Source organism: Zalophus californianus, chromosome 2 (assembly GCF_009762305.2).
Source record: "Zalophus californianus isolate mZalCal1 chromosome 2, mZalCal1.pri.v2, whole genome shotgun sequence".
NCBI classification, from domain to species: Eukaryota; Metazoa; Chordata; class Mammalia; order Carnivora; family Otariidae; genus Zalophus; species Zalophus californianus.
The window spans coordinates 121549937-121576067 of NC_045596.1; the positions used below are offsets into that span (position 1 = coordinate 121549937).

The window sequence follows — 26131 nt, forward strand, 5'->3', positions numbered from 1 at the left end:
ACTGCAGTCCCTGATGGGGTGGGAAGGGCAGAAAAATCTGAGAAGGCCAAAGCTTTTTCAAACTGGGGAATACCATAAACCCACAGATCCAAGAAGCAAAATGAACCACACACATAAGAAAGATGAAGAAATCTATACCAAGGGATATCAAAACCAGTGATAAAGAAAAAAAAATCCCTAAAGGCAGCCTAAGGAAAAAGGATACATTCTGTGTAGAGGAACAAAAATAAGGATGACAGCAGATTTCTCACGGGAAACAATGTGAGCAAGAAGTAGTGGAGTGCCATCTTTAAAGTGCTGAAGGGAACAGCTGTCAATCTGAGATCTCATACTCTGTAAAAATGGATTTCAAAAACGAAGCTTCCCTCCCCACCCAAAAGGGGGAAAGAATTCATCGCCAGCAGATGAGAATTACAAAAAATGTTAAAAGAAAGTCTTGAGGGCCCCTGGGTGGGTCAGTCATTGGGCGTCTGCCTTTGGCTCAGGTCATGATCCCAGGGCCCTGGGATCGAGCCCCGCATCGGGCTCCCTGCTCCGTGGGAAGCCTGCTTCTCCCTCTCCCTCTCCCCCTGCCTGTGTTCCCTCTCTGGCTGTGTCTCTCTCTGTCAAATAAATAAATAAATAATTAAGAAAAAAAATAGAAATTCTTGAGGCAGAAGGAAAATGACACCAGAAGTAAAAATGGATCTACACAAAAGAAGAGCACAGGAAATGTCAACTCCATGGCCAAATACCTGAGTTTTCTTATTTAAATCTCTCTAAAAGAGAATCAAAGTAATTTTGTTAAAAAAGAATAATGTCATAGAGGGTTTATAACATAAATAAGTAAAATATTACAGTGATAGCATAAAGGCTGGGAGAGGAGACAGGGAAGTATGCTATTGTGAGGATCTTACACTGCACATGAAAAGGTACAGTAGCACTCGAACATGTACTGTAATAAATTAACGATGTACATTACACACCCCAAATAACTGGAAGGTTCTACGCTGTTCATGGTTTGGGAGACTTGATACTGTTAAGATGTCATTTCTCCCCAAACAAGATTGAAGCAGCCCCATCGTTTTAGGTTAGGGTAGGAAATACAGGGAGACTGTGTGTCAGTTCCCTTCAAATCAGTCAATTAAGTAATCTAGTGATTGTAAACTCTAGAAATGAACTTTCTTTATCAGGAGATTTAAAAAAACAAATCATATATTATATATAAGCATAAAAAAGTCCAGAAGTAAACAAAGCTGTAATGGTGGTGACAGCTAGTGGGTGAAATTATCAGCGGTATGTTTGTTTTCTTTTATTTGGTTTTCAGAATTTTCTAAAATGACCATAAATTACTTGTCCAATTTAAAAATTTTTTTTAAAAGAGAAGGGAAGAAATATTTACCCTCTTGCAATGTTTCCAAGTCTTGCTCTCGGCAAAACTGCACTTATATCCAGGGAAGACAGTGCTTACTTCAGTTTACAATTTTAAAAATCTTGTTCCTAGCAGGACTGAACTTGGTTCCTGGAAAGACACTATGTGACCTCACTCACTGACCAAGGAGGGAGGGAATATGCCTTTAAAGTATAGACCCCCCTTGGTACAAGGAAGCTAGTGAAAGCTAGCACCATCCTTGCCAGTCTCTTATTTAAATATTTAACCAGGTTAGTCACATTTTGTAGACAAACAGAATATGTTCAGTAGGGGCCCTGAGTCTATTGCTTCACCAAATCCATCCTCTAAGGTGGGTCTTATCCATAGAATCTTGCAAGTGATTATTTTAAATTAGTTTTTAGAGTTAAAACCTATCATTTTAATTACCATCTTTAACAATAGTGTCAAGTACCCTGAGGCTTAAGACACTGGGAAGAGCTGTCTACGTTAATAAATGTATAAACCATACAAGTGCCAGTGCAGCTGCTCTGTGAGCCGGTGTGGGGAAATAGCCCAGTCCACTCAAGCTGTGATCTCTACCCCACACCGCTTCCTCTGCTCTCAGTCCTCATCTCCCTTGGCTCTGTAGGGAGTGAGCCAGGGTGCCCTTGTCAATTCAGTCCATGGCTCACTGTGATCCAAGGGGTCATTCACTTTCAGCAGCACAAAGATTCTTGGTGAAGGACATCCGTGCTCAGGTAATGCAACCTCATACATTAGGACAGCCAGCTAAAGAGAACTTGAAAAAAACCTAAATATTTCATAATCTAACATGACACAAAATGATAAATTGAGACCATAAAAATTACCAGTTGTCTCGCTGCCTCAATATAAACACCATTACATTTTTGATGTACTTTTAATTTTTTTAGAAGTAAGCATATCTATTTTAAAATTGTTGTCGCTAATTGCATAGTAGTTAAGAATAAGGACTTCAGATCCAGAGTACCTGAGTTTGATTTTTTTTTTAAAGATTTTATTTATTTATTTGACAGAGAGAGACACAGCGAGAGGGAACACAAGCAGGGGTAGCGGGAGAAGCAGGCTTCCCGCGGAGCAGGGAGCCCGATGTGGGGCTCGATCCCAGGACCCTGGGATCATGACCTGAGCTGAAGGCAGACGCTTAACGACTGAGCCACCCAGGCACCCTGATTTGTTTTTTTAAGATTTTATTTATTTATTTGAGAGAGAGAGAGAGAGAGAGACAGTGAACAAGAGAGCACAAGCTGGGGGGGAGGGGCAGAGAGAGGGAGAAGCAGACTCCCCCACTGAGCAGGGTGCCCTACGTGGGGCTTGATCCCAGGACCCTGGGATCATGACCTGAGCCGAAGGCAGCAGCTTAACCGAATGAGCCACCCAGGAGCCCCCAGAATACCTGAGTCTGAATGCCACCTGTATCATTTGATGGCTGAATGACTTAAGAGAAAGGATTTAATTTAGTGCTTCAGTGATCTCATCTTAAAAATGGGGTTAATATCAGCAGCCTCATATGTTTGTTGTGGGGGTTAAATAGGTTTTTATATATAAAGCACCAAGAACAATGCCTGGCTCATTGCATGCATTATAGAAGAATGTATTATTATTATTATTATTATAAAATATAATATATAATATTTATAAATAATAATAACAATCACTAACACTGTATTTTCCCATGCTGGTACATAGTTGGCTCTCAAAATTTATGAAAATAATTATTAATTAATGGTTTTAAATGATAGTATTAGGGGCACCTGGGTGGCTCAGTCAGTTAAGTGTCTGATCTTGGTTTCAGATCAGGTCATGATCTCAGGGTTGTGAGTTTGAGCCCCGTGTCCGGCTCTGCACTCAGTGGGGAGTCTGCTTGGGATTCTCTCCCTCTGCTCCTCCCCCTGTTCACTCGCACGCTCGCTCTCTCTAAAATAAATAAATGAATCTTAAGAAAAGAAAGTTACAAATCATATGTAACTCTTAAAAAAAAAAGAAAATTAATGTTCCATTGGTTGATTTTTTTCCCTATGGAGATACTCGCAGAAGAAGGATTACGGAGTTACAGGCATTTTCAAGCCTCTTGGTCTATACTACCTAAGTAGTTTTCAAAAGTTCTCCCACTCTGTAGGGTCATGGCCATAAAAGTATCAGCAGCATCCAGTGACCATGGGTAATGCTGTAAAACACACTCCTAATGCAATCGGTGAAACGTAAGCCACTCTTGAGTTTTAATTTGATGGCTAGTGAGGTCAAATATTTTTCCTTTTGTCGAGTGGTTAGCTTTTATTTCTTTAATTGTGTATTGACTGTTTATGTCCTTTATAAATTCTTCACTTAGAGACCTGAAGGGTTTCTTACCAGTTTATACAAATTTTCTATGCAGTAAATGTATCAGCCTTTGTCATTTTTACAAACACACTTTTCAGACTGGTTTTTTGGTTTTGTTTTTCTTTTCTTTTCCTTTTCTTTTGCAAAGAGAAGAAGATATTCTTATGCCTCAAATCTCTTGATTCTTCTCTTTTGCCATTTCTTGAATCACTTAAGCTTTCACAAATCCTCACTCTGGAAGTCTGATAAACATTCTATTTTCTTCAAACTTTTCTAGGGCTGATTTGTTAACGGGGATTATGTAAGTCGTCTGATATCTATTTTGGTGTCGGTGTGAGGTAAAGTATTGATGGTTGTATTTTCCAAATAGCTATTCAGGTTCCTCAGTGCTGTTACTGCAGCATTTAAACATTGCAGCAAAATTTGCATCGAGGACATCAGGAGCACCAGAGGGAATATTTTTCCCTTGTTCTCTGCAGACACAAAGAGCGAGGGAGTGGGAGCAAGAGGGTAAGGAGGGGTCACTGGGAAGAAACTACCTAAACAGAGGGCAGTTCCTCAGATACCCACCCAGCACCCTGCTCACAAGTGTGCCCCGCGTAAGAGTAGCCGGGAAGGAAGTATAGAAAGCACAGGGATTCTGTGGGAGACAAAGCTCATTCTGTAGATCACAACTTCACATCTATAACAAGAAAGCATTGCAGATTTCCTAGGGGACTGAAATAAAAGGTGCCCATTCCTATGACAGGTAAATCATATCAGAGAACAAGGTCCACAGAATTAGAGAACCTTATGCCTGTTGGGCATCTCCTGCACGTTCAAAAAGTCAAGGAATGGATGAAGGCCCAGGGAAGTTAAATGAGTTTCTACATTTGCAGTGCTATTTATGGTAACATGGGGTCTAGAACTAGGATCTAGAATTCAAAGTGTGTTTCCCTCCATCCCAAGTAACTTCTTCCACATAGATTACATGCATAAGTCAGTAGACTCTCAGGGTTCAGTAAGGGCCATGTTGGAATAATTTTCTTGCTTAAGACACACAGATGTGTGAAAATGTGCTTGCACACATATAATCATTTACCGGATGAACATTTACTCCCCACTTACACGGTGCAGGCACTGGCCTAGGTGCTCAAGAGACAATGGCAACTTAGATAAGCTTCCTATTCTCGGGGATATATAGTATAATATGTATTACATAGCATATATACTGCTTTATATCATAACTTTATAACTATACAGCTTATTAATTAACAGATTTAGATGGACATATCTTGGGTCAAATTCAAACACTTCAGAACAGCAACTGCATGCAAGAAATCCTCGCTGTGAAGACCATTAGCTTCTAAAAGGGGTCCTTTGGCCAAATCTGGCCTCCTGCTTTTGTAAATAAAGTTTTATTGGAACACTGCCAGGCCTGCTTTTTTGTGTATTGTCTACTCTACTTTCAAATTTCAGCTCATTCCAATGAATGTAGTGACAGAAACTGTATGGCCTGAAAGCCTAAAATATTCACTATCTGGCCCTTATGAAAAACAAAACAAAACAAAACAAAAAACCACCAAGCTCTGTTAGTTTCCCTGGCTAAAAAAAGCCTATAAAAAGGTTATAACCTTATTCCCTAATAGCAGCAGTGTTAAAGGCTTCTACTGTATTAAAAATCAACTTCCTTAATGCATTTCACTCTGGCTCTCTGTGGTAACAAATGGGAATATTCTTCCCAGGTAGACAAGGAGCCCCTCCACCTCAGAGGGAACAAGATCTGTGTTCCCAGTGGCAGTGAATGTGTTTGCATTGGGTATTTGTGAATGTGAAGTTTCTATCGATGACAATGAAGTGATTCTATATCCAACTGCTTTCCAGCCATTATGGTTTCTATGGTTTCCTTGAGGTGGGGTGGTGGTAGGGGGGCTGTGGCCTGGAGAGAAGGTTCTTGACTGGGTTTAGACACACTTGGGGTGGAGAGGGTTAGAAGAATAGGAGAGTCACAGAAAAGAGGGGAAAAAAGAATATCTGAAAAGCCAGTGGAAATGGAAGAGAGGCTGGCCTTTCCCTTCATTAGCCACTCCAGAAATGTTGAATTTAGTTTGTCTTTGACATGGCTTTCCCAGCTCACCTGCTGCCCACGGTGCTAATGTGGTTAAAGCCAGATAACCAACTGTAAAAATGGCACCTTCTCACCCAGCATAAGGGCTCTCTGCAGACCTCCAAGTCATAGCTGCTCAACTTACGACAAAAGCAAGCTTTTATTGCTGTCGGCACCACGGAACCAAGGCGGCCGGTTAAAGCACAGAGAGCTCCTTCTAGGCCGAGCATGTGGTCAGCACAACTGTCCGGGAAATTCCCCTTACCCAAATCCTTCAAGTACCAATCATGCCAGTGGCTGAGCCAACACCCAGGGCTGGCCGTTAGCAACATCAGCTTGTAATCTGTAAGCACCACAAAATGCGGGGGGGGGGGGGGCGGGGAGGGGGGTGAGGGGAGTGGGGGGGCTCCTCCTCATTCTCACTTAATGACTCCACACTGGTGTCATTTGTAACCCTCAGTTGTGAGAGGATAATTGCATGGTGAAGTCACAATGTTAACATCATGAAAAGGAAGACGTTAACCAGAATGGCAAGAGCCTTAAATGAAAGGCGAACCCTGGGCAACGTGGCTCTGCTACCCTGGGAAAGTCCTTCCTTCGGAGGAAGGAGAGGTCCGTGTCGCCCGGTGATGATGATCCATCTGCCAGGTGGGCAAGCACCCTGGGGTGGTTGGGGATGGAGGAGAGAAGGACCGACAGTGATGGTCACCTGTGTGCTTGGTGCCAATGTGAGCCTTTATCTCTGCTTCCTCCATGGTGACAAAGTCACAGGCGGTGCAGCAGATGGAAAACATCCACTGCTCCTTGTCCACGTGGAGTGACATGTGGCTGACAAACTGGACATTGAGCTCGGTCTCAAATCCACACACATGACAGCTATATGAGGGGACGACAAAAAAAAAAGGGTGGGGGGGAGAGAGAAGAGTGATACTTTGCGGTCCACTCAGAAAACTGGACTCTAACACACGTTTTTCCTCCCGCCTAAACGTTTTGCATTAGAAAATTCTTCGGCTTTCTGGGATGCCTCTGCAGTAGTCACCGTGCCAAACGGATTAAGTGCCGGCATAACATAACAATCCCATACACGCTATAATCATAATCATAAAGTTAATTAAAAATTACAGATTCCAGATGCCACACATCACCTTACTGATTCCTTCGGGCAAAGAGATGCGGTGCAGCTTTGCCAAGATATTAGCGGTGCTGACACACTGATAAATTCGGAGCACCCAGCATACCCAGTGAGCCTCTCTCTGGCTCTGGAAACCTTCGGTGTAGCAATGAAGGCACATGCAGGTCCTCGGTTGGCACTGCAAGCAGGAGCAAGTCCTGTCTATGACAGTTCCCAATAGAAGCCATCCATCCGTGGAGACGTTCCACACAAAAGCAAGTTTCCCCCAATCTGTATGGCCTGCCTCTTGGGCAAGATGCTGACCCTTGGGATTTTATAGCAACCAAACCAAATACTGATTCATGGTCAAATGTGGAAGGGAAACATAAAATTCCAGGTACTGAAGACAACACGACCAAGGGAAAATATGCAATGCTTTCAGAGCAATTTCCCCTGAGTTTTCAGATTTATTTTTCCTACTCTTTTTCTCCGTAGGACAATTCTCAGGGAGCAGCAAGGTGCTCTGTTACAAAGATGGAAACTTCCCAGCTGCACAAACCTAAAAGCTCATAATCCCAGGAGCCCTGCCGCTCTCTGGAGCTCCAGCCCAGAGAGCCACCTCCGAGACCATTTCCCTTTCAATTAATTCTACTAGGGCCACCCAGGCCAAGAGAGGAGTCAGCGCAGCTTCTGGGTTCAGTCTAAGCAGAGCAAATATTACAACGAAGGTTTGCACTGTGACTGAGGAGAGACATCTCATCACGTAGGCCCTAGACACGGGCGGGGAGTGTTCCCAGAAAGTTGGGCACGGTTCCATTCACCGCTCACCTGTAATAATAAGGGTGCTTCTTCCCATCACTGCCTTCAGAGGTGACGGCGCTGACGATATCCTCCGTGTCCGTGCTCACCAGCTTCACCGAGTGGACGGTCAGGTGCTGGTTCAGGTTTGCACGGCATTTGGCCGCGTATGGGCACAAGTGGCATTTGTATTTTCTTTCCTCTGTGGGGAAAGGAAAGGGAAACAACCCAAACTGCTCTTAAAAATGAACACCCAACACCTTGCAAGCGGCCGCTTAGAGCTCTCCAGGAAAGGAGGGTTCAAATCTCATTTCACATGGGGACCAAGGGAACCCCTAGGAATTATAAGTATCTAACAGTCTCTATCCAGCAGGTCACTGCTGTATTTATCATCAGCACTTTCAAAGATTAAAGCAAGTCCCAGGACAACTGGACCATCTGCTTTTTCTTAGACATCCACAGGTCCTTCTTCCTGCTAAGGGGAGCCCCACGGGGGCTAAAAGAATATTGTGTATGTGTGAGTGTGTGTGCGCACACATACTCCCCACGTGTCAGCTGAGGGTGGGTGCTTGGCTGGAGAAAGGGGAGGGTAACACAGCCTTTCTGGGACTGGTGTAAGAGAAGCCCCATCATTTTCCCTAAGCTCCAGGCCTACAGCAGCCAAGAAATCAAAAACTAATGAAATTAAAGGTGGCAAAAAATGACTCATGTGAAATAATTTAATGGGAAATTTTCATTTTAAAATTAAAAATTCCAATTTATTTCTTAATGAAAACCCTCTCGTAAAACTGACAACGTTTCAGGACTCTCTGCAGAGTGGCATTCTGAATTCATTCGATTCATCAAGCAAATTACAGTAAAAGGAGCAGGCTTTGCTTTCATTGTGCAGATAAAGGTGGCCGACGGGGGCAGAAAAAGCCAAGAGCAAGTTCATTTTCTATCCCTGATTCTTACTTTGTATTACTAGGCTTGGCTTTAAAGAATACCCAGTCTTATCTACTTCACAGCAGAGAATGAGGAATGAAGTTTTTCTCCAACAAAATATAAGGCATCAGCATTATTCCTACAGATAGTCCCCCACATTTGAAGTGCTGGCGGCCCGGGACTTGGTGGGGTTAGGGGAGGAGCCCTGCGGTGCAGATAAAGTACAGTTCTTTCTTTCCGGGAAGAAGGAACTGATTTTCGTTGCATTAATTAAGTTACTATTTATTCCACCTTTATCCTTCCTTAATTTGGTTGCCTTCCCTTTCGCAACACGCAGAATCAAGCACATTTCTCTACTATTACATGAAGGTAAAGATAGCAACTGTTTCCCCATCAGCGGCTCCCATTTACCACGCTAAGATGAAACCAATGAGACTGGGGCGGGGGGGGGGGGCAGCCCCATCCCCCGCACCCTCAAGATGAGATTGGTATGGTGCTCAGAGTGCCGGAATTTTACCCGGATACACCTACATGTGTCTCTTTTCTCACCAATCCTACTTTCAATATAAATAAAAACCGTTTCCAGGGCCTTCTTTGAACGGGCCAGGTACAGTGGCTTGAATGGTCAGGACAGAAACATTTCCGCCACTTCCTGTTATAATTCTCTCAGAGAAACTCAACTTCTTGAGAAGAGAGAAGCTGGTGATCCAGAGTGTCAAAGGCATCCGAGTGAGTTCCTGACTCACCTGTGTGCAGCGAGAGGTGTCGGGACAACGTCTGCTGTCGGCCAAACACTTTTCCACACACGTCACACGGGAAAAGCTGGTCATTGAATTTCCAGGATGGCAATCCGTTTCCTGCCTCTAGTACTATCTTTTCTGTGTCTGGGCCAAAAGAGCAAAGCATCATGAGGGGTAAACAAGGCATCATGAACAAATTTCATTTTAGTCAATATTCTTCAGAACTTTAGCAGAGGCTTCCTTCTGAAGAATGTGGCTGGTAACTGCCAGTAAGTCCCAGTAACCTCTGGTCTTTGTGTTCATTTCCTGTTTCTAAGAAGGCTGTTCTTGAAAGTTGTGGTGGCAAATGGATTCCAGTTCTAGCCGAGTCTCCAGTGTTTTCTCTCTCTGTCACTAAAGGTCAGCCAACCAAACCCTCCAGTAGGTTGGTAGCATGCTTTAGCACTGTATGCAGTATACAGCCGGTACTCAATATTTGCTAAGTGAGCGAATGGTTGAGTGGCATGTTAAAACTCCAGACATGCACACTCTTGCCACAAGATGGTAAATAGAGAGTGCCAAATCTCGGATTCTTTTTTTTTTTTTTTAAGATTTTATTTATTTATTTGACAGAGAGAGAGTGATAGCGAGAGAGGGAACACAAGCAGGGGGAGCGGGCGAGGGAGAAGCAGGCTTCCCGTGGAGCAGGGAGCCCGACGCGGGGCTCGATTCCAGGACCCTGGGATCACGGCTCGATCCCAGGACCCTGGGATCACGGCTCGAGCCGAAGGGAGACACCCAATGACTGAGCCACCCAGGCGCCCCTAAATCTCGGATTCTGATGGGAAAACAAATAGTTCAATCCTTTGAAGGAAATGCACTTCCACTGCCCTTTCTGAAGAAAAGTTTTGCCCTATGTTCTGGGTTGTGCCAAATCCTTAACGAGGAACCTAATGTTACACAGACTCGGTGATGACAACTGCGTCCTACTTGCTATGTTTGTGTCCCGCCCCCGCCCAAATTCATATGTTGAGACCCTAATGCCCAAGGTGCGGGTATTAGGAGGTCACACCCTGGGAAATGACGGGGTCGCGAGGGTGAGCCTCATGAATGGGGGTGAGCCTCTTATAAAGGAGGCCCCCAGAGAACTCTCCGGCCCCTTTTGCCATGTGAAGACCCAGCGGGCAGTGGGCAGTGTGGGGCCTGGAGGAGGGCCCTACCCCACCGTGCTGGCACCCTGATTTCAGACTTCTGGCCTCCAGAACTGTGAACAATAGACTTCTACTGTTAACTACAAGCTAGCCTGTCTGTGGTATTTTGTCATAGCAAACTCAATGGACGCAGACGCTACTCCACCTAACACTCCCCAAGGCAGGAGGGCACAACTAGAATTTCCCTGAAGGTCTCATCCAATTAGGGAAAGTGATGAGTGCTGCCAGTTATCTGTACATAATTCACAGCCATGACTGAGATGTGTGGACATTAATACATCCTCTTGTCATCTTAAAAAGTTTTTATTTTCTCATCATCATCCGCAGGGTTCCTTACGATTTTCTCATCTCTGTTTCTTCCCACTGAACTCTAAATGGGCTGCACAGACATAACTTCTACAGTAATATAAGGAGACAGGTGTCAGAGAGAATACCAAAAAGGACTGAAGGGGACCCTTGTCTGGGCCACTAAGAGGCCTTTAAAGGTCTCACTCTGAAGAACAAGACAATTTACTGAGTTGATAGCTTGTCCTTTACCTCGGTAAATGATCGTGAATCTCTTTAAAGCACACCAGATGTTGCTTTATGGAACCGGATGCCAAGCGGCGATAATTAAATGGTAGAAAGAACTTTTCGGAAGATCCATGCAGATGAAAATGCTCAGACTACCGGACAGAGACCTCAGAAGGGAGAACTTTATTTCCCACAGTTTGGTTAAAACTGCACCCCAGATACAGGCTTGCACCTGCATTTGGGCGAGTGGGCGGGACCAGGTTTTGTTTGAATGCGGATTTGCCAGATAGTGTAATCTAAGGATGAGCAGAAACCAAAACGAGTATGTCTGGCGGGGAGGGGGGTGGGGGATGATGGGGGCATCGCAGTCCTGTTTGCTCTGAGGCACCTGCCAACAATCCCAATGCTGATAAGGCACATTTACTGATTTATCTGTGTTTCTTAAAACACAGCTCTTTGGGCCTCAGGGAGAACAGCCAGTCTTCTTAAAGCAGGATGGTGGGACTAAAACCCTCCCGGGGGCGGGGGATAAGGGGCAGAATCCGGGGGGGAAGGGGGTAGACGAAAAGTGAGGTCCTGGCCACTGAGCTGTGGAGGACACAAGAACCACTCTCAGATGACCGTCCTTGAGCCCAAGCAAGCAGTGGCCATTTCAGCCATGAGAGGGTATTTTAGTAGTTCCTTTTAAGTGTGTAATCAAAATGGTGCTTCAAAGGAGGGCACCAGTCATACTTATAAGGAGAGGTCAAGAGGGTACCGGGTCTTCCAATAACATTCACAACAAGGATGAATTAATTGGGTCACGTACCAAACAAGTTGATGCAATTAAAAATAAAGAAGTCTCCTAATAATTCTTTCAAGTGTCAAGTCGCACACTTGAGAAGTTGACGCATCATAAGAAGGCCACTTCCCTCCACGGGCCTTAGAAAACTATTAAAACTATGAATATTTGCTGCAGCAAAGGTGGGAAGCACACCCTCCAGTCACAGTGAAGCCGCCAGAGGCTTCAGGACCCGGCCGGGACCCGAGCCCTGTCTACACCAGCTCCTCTCCCCACGAGCAGCCACCTGCTTCCACTTCACAGGCGGGAACAAGGAACCACAGGCCCTTTGCAGCTGGCCCACAACATGACCTGGAAATCATAGCCAGGTGAGGCTCCAGGTGGTGGAGGGCAGTGCAGAGGGGAGCATTGTTTTGACAAAACAAGCACCAAGGTAATGGGCCTGCTCCTCTCCTCATGGAACTGCAAGGAAGCTTGTGCAAGGGGCCACTCCAATACCATGTGAGAAACTGCAGAATCTTTTTGGATTCCTGCTTCCCTCTCTCTTGTCACAGTCAGTCACCAAAAGCTGTCCCTCTGGTTCTAGATGGAGATCTGAATGTGATGAGCACCTAGCAAGGACAAGCTTGGGAAGGTCTACGGTCTGCCTTTCCGAAGCAGGACTGGCCCGCATTACCCCTGAGAATTGTCAGCAGGCTCTCAAGGGGCATGCCAGAACAGAGTAGCTCCTTCTGTCTCTTGTTCTTGATGGCTGACCATTATCAGAAATAGTTCATGATCCTGGGGCGCCTGGGTGGCTCAGTCGGTTAAGCGTCTGCCTTCGGCTCAGGTCATGATCCCAGGGTCCTGGGATCGAGTCCCGCATCGGGCTCCCTGCTCCGCGGGGAGCCTGCTTCTCCCTCTGCCTCTGACCCTCCCTCCTGCTCGTGCCCTCACTGGCACGCTCTCTCTCTCTCAAATGAATACAAGAAAAAAATCTTTAAAAAAATATTTGACGATACTTAAATTCTGAGCCTATTGATAAAGAAATATGTATAAAAACGGATACGTAGGCCTGCACTAGTCTCTGTGAATTAGCAATAGTGACTGTAACCCCACATTAGGGAGACCACTGTGGGGACAGCAGCAGCGGGTATCCTGGTCCATAGATGCAGACACCCAGCTCCATCGCTGTCCTGGGACCCGACTGAGTTGGCGTGGCTATCACTGCGGTCATAGGCTGCAAGTTTAACAAAAAGATTTCATGTTCTGATTTGTGTGTGTGTGTACAACACTGTGGAAGCTAAGACTGACATATTTTTTTAAATTTTATTATGTTAAGATTGACATATTTTTATGTAAAGTTTTTCTATTATTTGATTTTTTAAAAACTCTGGAAACGAACAAACAAAAGATCTCAAATATCTCAAAGATGTTTCTGGGATCTCAGTTCTGCCGGAACCGAGTCATCACCTCTCACCAGGATTGCTGCTAAAGCCTCCTGAACAGCCCCTCTCCATTCCAACAGCCCCCCTCACTGGTTCCAGAATGGTCTTTCGGAGGCACAAATCTGATGTGTCTTATCCTGTATTCCAATGGCCCCTCCAGGCCAGGCTCCTTCGAGTGCCTTCTGAAGAGTGTCAGAATCCTTCACAATCCTTCTCCAACCAACTCCCGCCTTCAGCTCCCCACTTCACCCCCAAACACCCAAATGTTCAGCAGAGTGAGCCGCTTGTCCTTTTGGAAAATGAACCAGTCCCTTTGAAGCCCTCAGTGCTTTTGAATCAGTTGCACCAGAAACCCCTCCCCATCCCAGCCCTTGTTCTGGACAACCAAGTCTGCCTCGTTGTCAAGCCCCGTGCAGATTTCATCTCCTCAGTAAAACCTTCCCCAATTCCCCAGGCCCTGGGCAGAATGACTCGTTTCCCCTCCTCTGTCCCAAAGCACTTTTAAGAATACTGTCATTGCACCACTTTACCTATTATATTATTTGTTGACATATCTTCTATATTACATACATCTTTCTCACATACAGCAGCCAGTGAGTCCAACACGCAGCAGCGCTCGGTAAATGCCCCCCTTCCCTATCAGAACGTGAGTCATCGAGCGGAAGGGGTTCTACGTGATTGACTTCTGTGTCCTCAGCAATAGCACAGTGCCTGATACATAACAAGTGTGTAGTACAGATGTGCTGACTAACTGAATGACTGAATGAAGCATCTAAGTGAGGCAGGGAATAAACACTACTCTTTTATAGTGGGAAAGACTGAGGCCTGGAGACGGCATTTGTTAAGGTTTATGGCCAATTCAGGGTGAAAATAAGGCTACTTGCCTTTTGAATAGGTGTTTTAACTCAACCCAAGAACTGTGACTTAAGGATTTTATTAGTGAAAATATCTGCGGGTCTGAGCCATACCCCAGAGGTTCTATATCCTTACTTCCTCCCAATAATAATAAGCCAGAAGATTATTCTTTTCAAGACAAACTCTCTGGCAGACTTTGTTGATCAGTTAACCCAGAAGCTTAGCACCCTGTGAAGAACTCTTCACATTCATTATTAGTAGCAACAAGCATACAGCCAGCTGAGCACATTTCCACCTCAATTACCTTCTAATATTCTGCTAAAAAACAGAACTTAGCTTCTTTTAGATTCATAAGGAATTTGCTTTATAAAACTTTTTATTGAAATATAACATTTAGCAGAAAATTCCACATGATAGTAACTGTTCTTTTAAACTGTTAATAGTCAAGAAACAGTTTGGAATATAGGTATTATTTTAAAACACTTTTTGCTCTTCTTCATCTTTACTCCCATATCCCTTAGTATTTGTTTCATTATCTTAAGTAGCTGTGACTAATGATTTTCTTCATTTCTTTTAGAGCAAAATCGTCCTTTAATGATACCTTTTTCTATAGAGAGTCTTAGAGGATTTTGTCTCCTACAAAGCATTTTATTTATCTTCATCGTCTTAGGCTCTGATTCCTAGGATATCCATTAATTATTTCCACAAATCCCTGACTACTCAGTTTTATCTGATCAGATGTTTTTCTCTCTACTTTCCCACATGTGACTTTTGTCTTGAATATCATTTGGGACTTTCCCTCTTTCTTAAAATGGTTTCTGTTTTACATGACATAAATACATACATAGCAGCAAGCCCTTTTATCCCCATGGTACAGTTGGAAAAACAGGATCCGAGTGAAAGGAGAGTCACCATCTTAGCAGTCCCAATACGAGGCTCTTGGCTCTTCCTGTTTGCGGTCCCTCATTCATAATGAGGCCTAATGGCCAAGAGACGGTATGCCAAACTGTGCCTCTTATGACCTAGTGATCCAAGGGGACACACCATTTCATTTCATGCCCGGGTCCTGGGACGACGAACCCCAACAAGTGTTTCTCGAGAAATTTCCATGAAATAAATCCAGCTGCTAGAATCTGGGAGGGAGCCTGACAGACTCCAAGGAACATTAGCTCAAGTACATGACTCCGATTCCTTCGAATCCATCTCTTTCGTTTCCAAGAGGAAGAAACCAAGGCATACATTCCAGTCCCTCTCCCACAAATTGTATAGGGTTGAGTACCAGCATCAAGGTTTCCATAGTAAAGAAGGGTCCATCCTGCCCCAAACCTTAGTTCAGGGAGGAGCCTTAAGGATCTTCTCCTTCAGTGTTCTCTTTTTACTTATAAGGAAACTGAGGCCTAGAGAAGTAAATTACCCCAGGTAATCTGGCTCATGCCCTCTGGGAGAGCAGAGACTTCAGGCCCGCGGGCTCACTGAAGCTCCTCCAAGCCTTATGGGATCCATGCCAAAGTCTACAACAAACAAGGAAGGGATTTTTCTTCTCCTCCTGTTCTTTGGCTCTGAGTTTAATATTCTTGGTTACAAGTGGACATGTGCAGATTTAGCAACAATTCACAGACACTAGGATTTCTTTCCGTTTTTCTTTTTGAAAGTGTCAGCCTAGAATATTTCCAGCCACAGAGAAGTTAGAAACTGTAGTATGTCGAGAGTCAGAATAAAGAAGGAACACGAGGAAGATCAGATGGGAAAATCCTAAAAGCCATTTCCCTCTGAGGTAAACTAGTTATTCCTGAAGAAAATTCCCTTGGGCTTTTCACTGACACTTGGGGCACATTTTTGGTAAACAAACAAACAAACAAACAAAGAAGCCCCCCCCCCCACCCCTCAGCAAACCATACCAAAAAAAGAACAAGCAGGGCAAAGGAAAGGACTTGAGTTTGCTTCTTTTCCATTTGAACATCAGTTGGCCCCCGACTGGTGAACTGTTTGGCTTTGTTGGTGCGTTTTGCTGTGTGAGAAGATCTCTGTATCTCCTGCCAAAACAATCTTCTCAAAGAACCATCTCTCAACCTGACTTTGGCAAGAGAAATGCAGAGAGGAGAAGGCTTTATTTGGTTAAAGCCGTAAGCAAAAGATTGGCCAAAATGTGACCTCAAGGCATAAAGAACTGTCCAGATTGACTAAATCTGCATTGGCGGCTGCATCAGGAAGAGGCTCTGGGGCCGCCTGCGTTTTCCATTATGACAGATGGTATTTTGATCATTTCTTTCTTTCATTGTCAAGCCTGAAGTTTCAAGGCCGATCTCAACTGAAATTCTGAAATCCTGTGCATTTAGAGTCAGAATCCTGGATAGGTGATTATCTGGTTAGATCCGGGCCCTCTGGGTTCCATCCTTTGGTTTCATGAGCTCTGCAGGCCTCTGCTTAAAACAAGCTGCCACCTTCTGAGGGCTGCTTGTGAATTAAGGAGTCAGCTGTGGTGAAGGACTCTTTGGGGGAGGTGACATCTTTGCTCTAGTGCTTGCAGTTCTTCTATAGCCTTAATGTTTGTTTGTTTGTTTGTTTTTCTTCTTCTTCTTTAAAGGTCCCTTCAACTTAGGGTAACTTAGTCCTACCAGATCTATTAGGTTCCCCAGGGTCACCTCTCTGCAGGTCTTTGTGTAACCAAATCCCCTTTAAGGACCATTGCAAACATTCTCCCGAAGCATGGGATTTTCTGCCCGTCAAGACTTCAATTCAATGATCAGCTAGGACAGCAGAATTTAGTGATCGTTTTGGTCAATCTGTGACCAGTTAAAAACACTGGGTGGTGCTTCTTAGGCATAGGAGTTCACAGGCTTGACCTTCTGTAGGCTCATTTCCAACTTTACTGCTTAACAAACTTAGGAGAGCCCACGCACAGGCGCTGGGAAGATGAAACCCATCAAGCATTTCTCCAAAACTCTCCATGAAATAAACCCAGCTGGTAGAATTTGGGAGGGAGTTCTATCAAACTCTACTCTACTCAATATTAGATCAACATTAGATCAAGTAGAGGATACAGATTCCTTCGAATCCAGCTCTTACATTTCCATGAGGAAGAAACCAAGGCCTAAATTCCAGGCCTTCTCCCACCCCAGGGCACCCCACAACTTGTACCTGAATCAAGGTTGAGAACCAGAATCAAGACTTCCATAGTTATGAAGGCTCCATCCTGCCTCAAACCTTAGGTCAGGGAAGAACCTTAAGGATCCTCTTCTCCAAAGTTCTCTTCTTACATTTTAAGGAAACTGAAGCCCAAAGTACTTAAGCAATTGCCCCACAGTCTCACTCAGGCTCCTTTCAGCCTTGAGAAATCAATGCCAAAGTCTATAACCATGAACGGTTTGTGAAACTGGTTCTTAGTAAACATCCTGGGAACAACTCAGAAAAAGTTGGATGACATTTTTTGCTTAGTGCTGGGCAACAGTTAGCCTCAATGAAATCCTTACTGGTTGACTTGTAATCTCTTAAGCTGGTAAAGAATCATAAATGCTTCCTAAATCTGTTTGTTTGTTTGTTTGTTTGTGCAGGGCATTTAAGTCAATAGAAGAAAACTGGACCTTGAATCCTCTGGTGATCAAAAACGGCTTGGACTTGGTACCCCTAATTCCAGTGAGGCTGATCACACAGAACTTGAACACTTCAGGGAACTTCTCTAAGCATCCAAACATGGAGCATCACTGCCAGCTTCTGTCACCTCTGTCTAACTTAACCTTTAAAAAAATCCACTGGGAATTTGGATGCTGTGTCTGCATTTTCCCCTTACTTGCATTTCTAAGATCAGTGGGTCCTCAACAAGTGCTTATTGAATACATGAGACAGTCACATCACCAAGATCATGATTGTTGAACTAAATGGCAACCTGATTCTACATTGCAATGTGAAGGCAAACAGACAATATTGATTCAGGAGTCACATCTAAAGGACTTCAGTTATTATCTTGCCAAATCCATAGATCAGCAATCATCTCTCTTCTTCATGACGGTAGTAGGACTTAAAGTCTCAGCAGATGTTGTCAGAATGTCCTAATGTTGAGGACATTTTTAAATCTTTGTTAGAAAACCATCAGGTCTGGGAGCTATGTCCTTCTTGTGGTTTTGTAACAGACTCTGCTGATTGCTTATGTAATATCTAACAGAGCTACAAATTATTTTATTTTTAGGGTGGTGATGTGCCCAGTTAAAAACATGCTCTTCCCTTCCCAGCCTCCATTGCAGTTAGGGGCTAGGCAGGAAACAGAGTTTGGGCCGATGAGATATAGGTAGGAGTTCCTGGGTAGAGAGTCTCTGACATTCCCCCACTCCCTGAAAAAATGACAGTCTTGTAAAAAGGCCATTCACCCTGGGCTCTTCTTCCTCAGATGTCTGGAGGTAAAGCAGCCCTCTTTCAACCATACAGATGAAAGGCATCTAATAAGGGTTGGTACAGCAGAAAATTAGAAGGAGGCTGGGTCCTCAAACAGCCACCCCAGCCCTATCCTGTCTATTTCGGAATTCCTTATTATGTGCAAAAATCCCAGATGCCCATTCGGTTGTCACTGTGGTAAGCTGAACATAACTGTAACAGATAAAGGCTTAAACTGTGTAACTAGTTTCACCCCATTTTGGCCGTTTATCTCCATTATGCAAAACAGTATCAGAGTTTGTTAAAAGTATATCAAGGAGATAATGCATAATTAACACAATAGCTTACATTTATGGAGGATTTACCATTGTGTGAGCTACTGTACTATGCAGGTTACACATATTATATTGAACCTTATAACAGCACTATGCATTAGTTGCTGATATTACCATTCCCATTTTACCAAAAAAAAAAAAAAAAAAAGGAGTAGCAGGCTTAAGGAGGTCAAAGAATGAATTCAAGGTCACCCAGCTAGTAAGGGACAGCCTATCGCAAACACAAGTCTGTCTTTATTGGGGCAACCCACACACTTCCCCCAGGATCTAAATGGGCAGAATGATGGACTCAGAGCTTCCACCTCATTTCTCTTGCCCACTTCCTCCAGCTCCTTCCTAGCTCTTGACTGCTGGCGGCTTGTTGCGTATCAAAACTCTGAGCACCGATTACGTAGATTTTAATTACCAAATTCCTGTTAGGTCAGCTTTCACTTGCCCCAGAATAAGACCCTATAATGACTATTCTTCCAACTTTTCCCAGGGAAGGAAAAAACAGGCACTCAAGTGTGGAGCTACCCCGCTGAGTATTAGGTGATGGCAAATCTTTAACTCTGAAAGAGTTTTCTTCTATGAATTATTAGGAAGTATGGGCCCATATGAGAACATCTTGAGAAAAAGACATTATCCTTGTCTGGGCAAATAGAATTGGGCAAAAAGAGGGATCTTTTTTCTCTTGTTTAGTGTTGAACTAGGTGCTCAATATGTATTTACTGAATAGATGTGGGGATGAATCAACTAAAGGAAAACAGCAGAATACGATAAAATATGAAAATTCAGACTTTCAAAATACCTCCTAAGGTACGAAGATTTTAATGTCCACTTACTCCTAAAATTATATGATGTGCTATGCATCACACTTCTACAGTACTTTAAAAATATTTAGTATGTTTCTTTTAAAATTCGAGTCACAGCCATTTCCAAATATTATTCAAGTAAGCCTCTAGGGATTCTGCACTTCTCTTCACTAAGATTGGAATCCACTGGTATTCTCAATTATTCTAGTCCTCTTTTCTTATGGACAAGCCTTGATCATATCATCCATTCCTTTAAAGATTTCTAAATTTCCTTAAAGCCCTTATCAGCTCCCAGACACTAATATTCTTGTGTGACTGCATCCAGTTTCAAATTTTTAGTCTTCTTCTCTCTCTGCTCCTAATCTATTCAATTCTGTATTAATAGAAAATATAACTCTTCTATTTTGCCTTTTTCTTGACCTTGGGCTTTAGCACATTATAAAATTTATGTTAGTTGATGTCAGCTTTAACATCTTAAGGCAACACTGATCACAAATATTTTTCTCCTTGACCCAGAAATGCTATTTGATTAAACAGAGTTATGTGTTTTCAAATGGTGGAGATTTCTGTTCGTTGGTTTATTTAATGATTTTCCCCCCAGGTGGGGATCAAGGAGAGGATCGGGAAATACCTTGTCAGCCAGGAGAGAAGGGAAAAGATTGTTAGTATTTTCCTATGAAAGTATGCCATAGTGATTGGCAGCACTGGTAATTTGTTACCAAGAATAATAAGTAACAGAGTTGGCAAATGTTTTATTTTTAAAATAAACATATCAGGCCATCTCCATAATAATATCATTGTCAAAAGTTCGCATATCTCAGGCTAAGGTTTACTTAGCACTTACTTTGTACCAGGCACGGTGCGGAGGCTAAGTCCTTTGCTTGCATTATTTCACTGAATCTTCACGACAATACATTAAGATTGGTCTCATTATTATCTTCATTTTATAGATGAGAGAAATCAAAGCTCAGAACCATTAAGGAATCAGCCTGTTTTCACAGAGCTGCTCGGAGGTAGAGCCAGGATCTGAACCCAAGATACTCAACCTAGAGGAACGTGTAATCTCTGGCTTCCCTTACACTGCAGTAACCCTCTGGGTGTGTCCACTCCTTTTTGTGAAGGATCTTTAGTCTCTGTATCAAAGTAGAAAAAGGCTGACAGCTGCTGGCTTGGAGATTTTCATAGGCTGATGACCTTGATTTGGACCAGGTCTTACGGAGGCCAGGGTCATGTGTTTCATTTTTCTCTTTCCTAGGTGGCAAGTGTCACTGCATTCTATGGTCTCAGAAGAAAACACAGTCTTATCAGCTGCCTTGAACACCAGTGTCCCTGTTGAATACACTGCGGAAGGTTTAAAGTAAATTTAATCCTATTCCAAACAGGTATCCTAACCACAAGGGGTCTGAAGAATTGAGCTTGTATATGAAAGTTAGGGCATTATCATTATCAACAGAAATAAATGGAAAATCTAAGCCACTTCTAGTTAATCATTTCAGGATTGAAAGAATAAAAAAATGGATTTTTGGCTCACAAACCAGACATGTAAATATCTATTGGCCTGAAAATATGTGAAGAAACAGATAATACTCAATGATACAACTCCAAAGTAGTTCAGCAACAGGCAAAATCTAAAAAAAAAAAAAAAAAAAAAAAAAAAAAAAAAAAAAAAAAAGTATCTTCCATTTCAATTTGAAAATTGAATGGAAATCAAATAAATTAAATATAAAAATATCAATTGTAATATTTCAGCTATGGACCAAACTATTAAAAAATCAAATAACAGATTTGGACAAACTGGCACTTCCTTCCACTGCACTGAAAATGCAATATATTCCAGCTATGTGTCCTGTATTACTGTAGGTGGTATATACGTACTTTACTTATACATTCTGATTTGGTCATCTTTGAAAGCATCTCTACTTCTCCTCTATCTTTACACAGATCTTAAATATAGGAGACAATAAATACTTGTTGATTTGATTAAGATTTCACTAATTATAGGCAAAGGAGGGAACATATGCATTGATGTATGACAGATGTAAATTCAAATAAATCACGTGCAAATAGACAAAACTGAGAAGTCCCCGTCTCTGTGGTGCCTCTTCCCACCCCATAACAGAAAGCCACTACCTCTAACTTTGATGATGAAAGTTCAACATTCTTTGGAGACTTCCCCTCAGCAGAATCTTTGCCTCACATTCTGTGAACTAGGGAGAACTAAAAAGAAGGCACATTATTCCTTCTAGTTTCAAGAGAGCCTGAGATGTGGGTGAGCTAATTGCCTAGTGTCATACAGTAAAATCCTCACTGGCAGTGAACCAGTCTTAGCTTAGTGCCCTCTTCACCTCCTCCCCCCTGCTTCCCCACATGCTGAAGTTCAGGTTCTTAAACACACCACAGACCGAAGGCTTTGCATAACTAATCATTCTCCAAACTGTACACTGTATTATAGAACATGTATTATAGTGGAGAACAGATGTCACCGTGAGAATCTTATTTTCTGCTATTTCCCAATTTTGGCATGTGCACATTTGTAACCTTCACATTGCATAAACAAAGATTCTAGCATTTAATATTAATATGGGGACTCACAAATGCTCCTCGAATTGGAATGCTGCCACATTCTGATGAGCAGCGTATGGATGTTTTTTCAGCGTATGAATTTGCCTCAAGGTCCTGTGGTGTGTTCGGAGCTGAAAATGTGGTCACATTCTAATCTTACAGGAGATAATGTCAGGTGAAACTCCTAGAGATATCTCCATTTCTCAGTTAAAAGGCACACACATACCCGACACGGTCCGTAAAGGCCAATGGAAAAGCTCTTTACTTATCAAGGCCAAATCCACAGAGCTATTTCTACTGTTAAGGAGACCAATAACATCCTCAGCAGAACAGACCACCGAGTAACACGAAACCCCAAATACTTGCCTGGCAGGTAATCCTGGGTAAAAAGTGAGTTTCCAAAGGGAAGGTTTTCAAACAGAGAGGCACACCTATTCTTCCAAAGTGAAGGCTTAACCCAAATGGCAAACCACGATACCTACGCAAGGTCCGTTAACCACACACGTGTACCTGCCAAACGACATCAGTCACCAATAGCTGCTTACGGGGAGTGACCGCATCTGCTTCTTCTTCCCTCATTGCATTACTTATAGATAATATTACCACATTACTAAGGCACCATGATAATTGTAACTTTGCCCTTCTAACCCCTTTTTGTCCTAAGGGACAGAATGCGGAAGTGCGGAGTCACAATTTGATTAGGTCCAAGTATGCAGGGCAATGGGCATGTTTAAAGGAAGAGAAGCAGAAGCAGCTTCCATTTTTCTGAAGTTCTTTGCTGTACCTGTTCAGCTAGAGTAGGGTGTCTTATACCAGTGGCACCTCAGTTAAGGCTTCCAACTTCCTTTCAGTTGGGAGCCAGTCAACTAACATCATATAAAAATGTGTAAAAGAGAGAATTGGTTGTCGATTCTGGGCACCCATATATTTGGCCTAGTAGTTAAATAATCTTGTCTCTATATGGAGATAAAATGGCCTACTGAATGCAGTAATATGCTCCAATGTGATTCCACTGAACCACTTCTTTGGGCCTTGATGTGCACCCTATCAAAAGGACGCTAACATCCTCTATATCCTGTTCAATGGGGAAGGACATAACCATTGATTCCACAGGGTAGAAAAACTTGCCATTTGCAACCATGGAGGGAAGAGACTACCACTTCATTTCCCATTTTAATTATCAGCTTGAAAGGAGGTTTTCTACTCTTTCAAGTGGAGGGCTGCTTAAGATAAATGTTCCAAAAATAAATATCAATATACACAGATATGTTTTCACTTGTCTGTATATACAGTATCTCTGGAAGGATGCCATGAAAACTGGTAACACTGGTTGAGTGGCAGAGAAGGGGGAGAGAAGTTTCTTTTTCTGTTTGGAGGGTGGGGGAGAGGAGGGTGGAGGGGGAGGATGGTAGGAGCCAGGAGTAGTGAACTGGTGGTAGGAAGAAGGGTGGGAGGTACACTTTATTTCAGCACTTGCAAACTGAATTTCTAACCAACCCTAAAGATCTGGTATTATCTCTCCATTTGCCCTCTTAACACCTGTGCAGGAAATATGGCAACAGCACCAATAATAAAATCTACTGAGAGTTAAGGATGTGCCAGGCACTCTGTAAAGTACCTGGTGTAAGTTATATCATTGCTTTTCCCAACAACCTCCATGGTAGGTGCTGTCCCCTTTTCACAGATCCTGAACCAAACCACACACGTGGATCAGAAGTGGACATGCTGGGAGTGTCCTTCCAAGGACAGCCCTGAGTTACACAATTCTGGGACTACCTTTGCAATGATGATTAATCAATGGAATCCTAGTATGATCTCATATTCCAAAACAAACACTGAGGTGTTGAAGAGTCTCCCACAAACAAATCATACTTGGTTCAAGTCAGAGTAGGAGTCTCTGTTGGAGAAGAGAGACCCTAGAGAACAGAGTAAGTACAGATCTTGCCCTTAAAGGCAAACTCTTTGGCTTTACGTAAAATTATTTTCAAAAGCTTCACGTTGACCTTTACAGACACTCCCTCTACTGCTCTTATATAATAGTAGCCAGGGGATTATCTTTTTATCAAGTTACAACTGTTTACCTGGTCACTCACGAGTCTTATGCTTTGTTCAAGATGGCCAAGAAAAGATTTGTGAAGTCCCTAAACTTTTAGATTATTCCTTATAGCCCCCCAACTCACAAATGCTGCCTTACAGGAAATGGACTTTGTCCCCTTTCATTGGAGCTTGTTCACCAAGGTAAGGCAACTAGTCTCCATTCCCTTGGGCTCCTTCAATGCCTTTGTTTCCTGTATTCATTTATTTTAAAAAAGAAAGAGGTAAGGAGTGGAATGTTTCTTTTTCTGTTTGGAGGAATTAACACCCCAAGACCTGTTTCTTCAAGTCATGAATAATTTTCAGCTTATACTATAATATGTTGAGTTTTAAGAGATCAAAGCTTCTGTGGTAGAAATGGAAATGATTTATCTGAAAATTCCCATTGTACTGTTGTTAAACCCATACGACTTTTGAGTGCTTACTAGCCAACCTACTAAATATTTTGGCATAGGTTTTCATTTCCATATGACCGTATGAAATTTTCTTTATCACTTTCTGTTGGTAAAATAATAATAATTGCCATGGAGTCACTATCATCCTTCTTCCCTGAATTTAAGATGAAATGGACAGAGAATCATCCTGTTAAGTTTTATGTTGTGAGGACCAAAGGGACTGAGAAGGAAATCAAGACAAAGGTTTGTGTACTGGAATTTGGCTGCTCGCACTAACTTCACATTCGCCCCAGAGTATATTACGGCCTGTAGAAAATACCTCCTGCCCTCGGTACAGCAATATACATGATTTGCATTTCTATCACTTCGTATAGCGGTAAGATAGTGACCTGCTTTCAAACTTTACACTAGTAAAAAGTATGCAATGACCAAAGAACATGGGTGTTTTAGGGGCCACACTATACTATCATCAATATAGGATTTTCTTTGAGACACACACACACACACACACACACACACACACACACACACACACACAAGCATGTTTGCAGCTTTAAAGATATTCTAACCTTATTTTTAGTCATTTGCTTATTAGAGCTGAAGAGGCAGAATGTCAGGGAAGGATATCTGCTACAAGATGTTGAAATATAAAATAGTGTAGAAAGTAAGACAACTACAGCCATTCGTAGATCTTCTGAGTTTCAATGTTTTTACTGTGAGTTCTTAAATTCCTTTACGGAGGAGTAAAAAAAATTATCAAGTTTAGTGAACTTTCTTAGATCAAACCAGAAATCTCTGACATCTGCTGAGAAATCAAATAATGTGAGGCAAGGTTATCTATTGACAAAGCAGCTGGAGCATTCCTTGTCTACACTGACTAGCTTGTCCTCTGATGTGGCTTCATTGTAAGAAGCCGGCAATCGCTGGTTCATGAGTTAGCTCAGGTCTACATCAATCCCAGTTTAGCCTTATCTTCATTTCAGATCAAATCCTACTTTCTTTTTTATTGAAGTATAGTGGACATACAATGTTACATTAGTTATAGGGATACAACATAGAGATTCCGCAACTCTGTGAATTATGCTACCCTCCTCAGCTCCCATCTGTCACCATGCAAGGCTGTTACAATACCACTGACTATATTCTCTGAGCTGGGCCTTCTGCCCCCACGACTTACTCATTCCATAACTGGAAGCCTGTATCTCCCACGGCCAACCCTTCCCCCACTTTGCCCATCTCCCGCTCTCCCTCCCCTCTGGCAACCGGCTATTTGTTCTCTATATTTATAGGTCTGATTCTGCTTTTTGTTTGTTTGTTTGTTTGTTTATCCATTTGTTTTGTAAAATCCCACATTTTGATACTTTATTGGGGGTAAGGGTTACGACTCAAGATTAGATCAAAGCAACCCATATTTATTGAGATTTTAAAACCAAATGAAATTAACAGATTTAT

The 26131-nt window shown here is 42.8% G+C and overlaps 2 protein-coding genes across 6 annotated transcripts in view; one reads left to right on the forward strand and one right to left on the reverse strand.

Annotated features, from left to right (window-relative positions):
* The window catches only part of C2H4orf51 (chromosome 2 C4orf51 homolog), a 73653-nt gene extending 55855 nt beyond the window's left edge, over positions 1-17798 (forward strand). The window contains exon 5 of the mRNA XM_027599369.1: positions 17686-17798. Coding sequence (XP_027455170.1) covers positions 17686-17694 — 9 coding nt within the window. The 3' untranslated portion in view covers positions 17695-17798. The remainder of the gene's footprint in view (positions 1-17685) is intronic.
* Positions 1-26131, reverse strand: part of ZNF827 (zinc finger protein 827) — a 172183-nt gene that overhangs the window by 9996 nt on the left and 136056 nt on the right. For all 5 annotated transcript variants that reach the window (XM_027599359.2, XM_027599358.2, XM_027599362.2 and 2 more), the window contains exons 9-11: positions 9375-9512; positions 7735-7906; positions 6505-6671 (exon numbers count right to left, since the gene is read on the reverse strand). In XM_027599359.2, coding sequence (XP_027455160.1) covers positions 6505-6671; positions 7735-7906; positions 9375-9512 — 477 coding nt within the window. The remainder of the gene's footprint in view (positions 1-6504; positions 6672-7734; positions 7907-9374; positions 9513-26131) is intronic.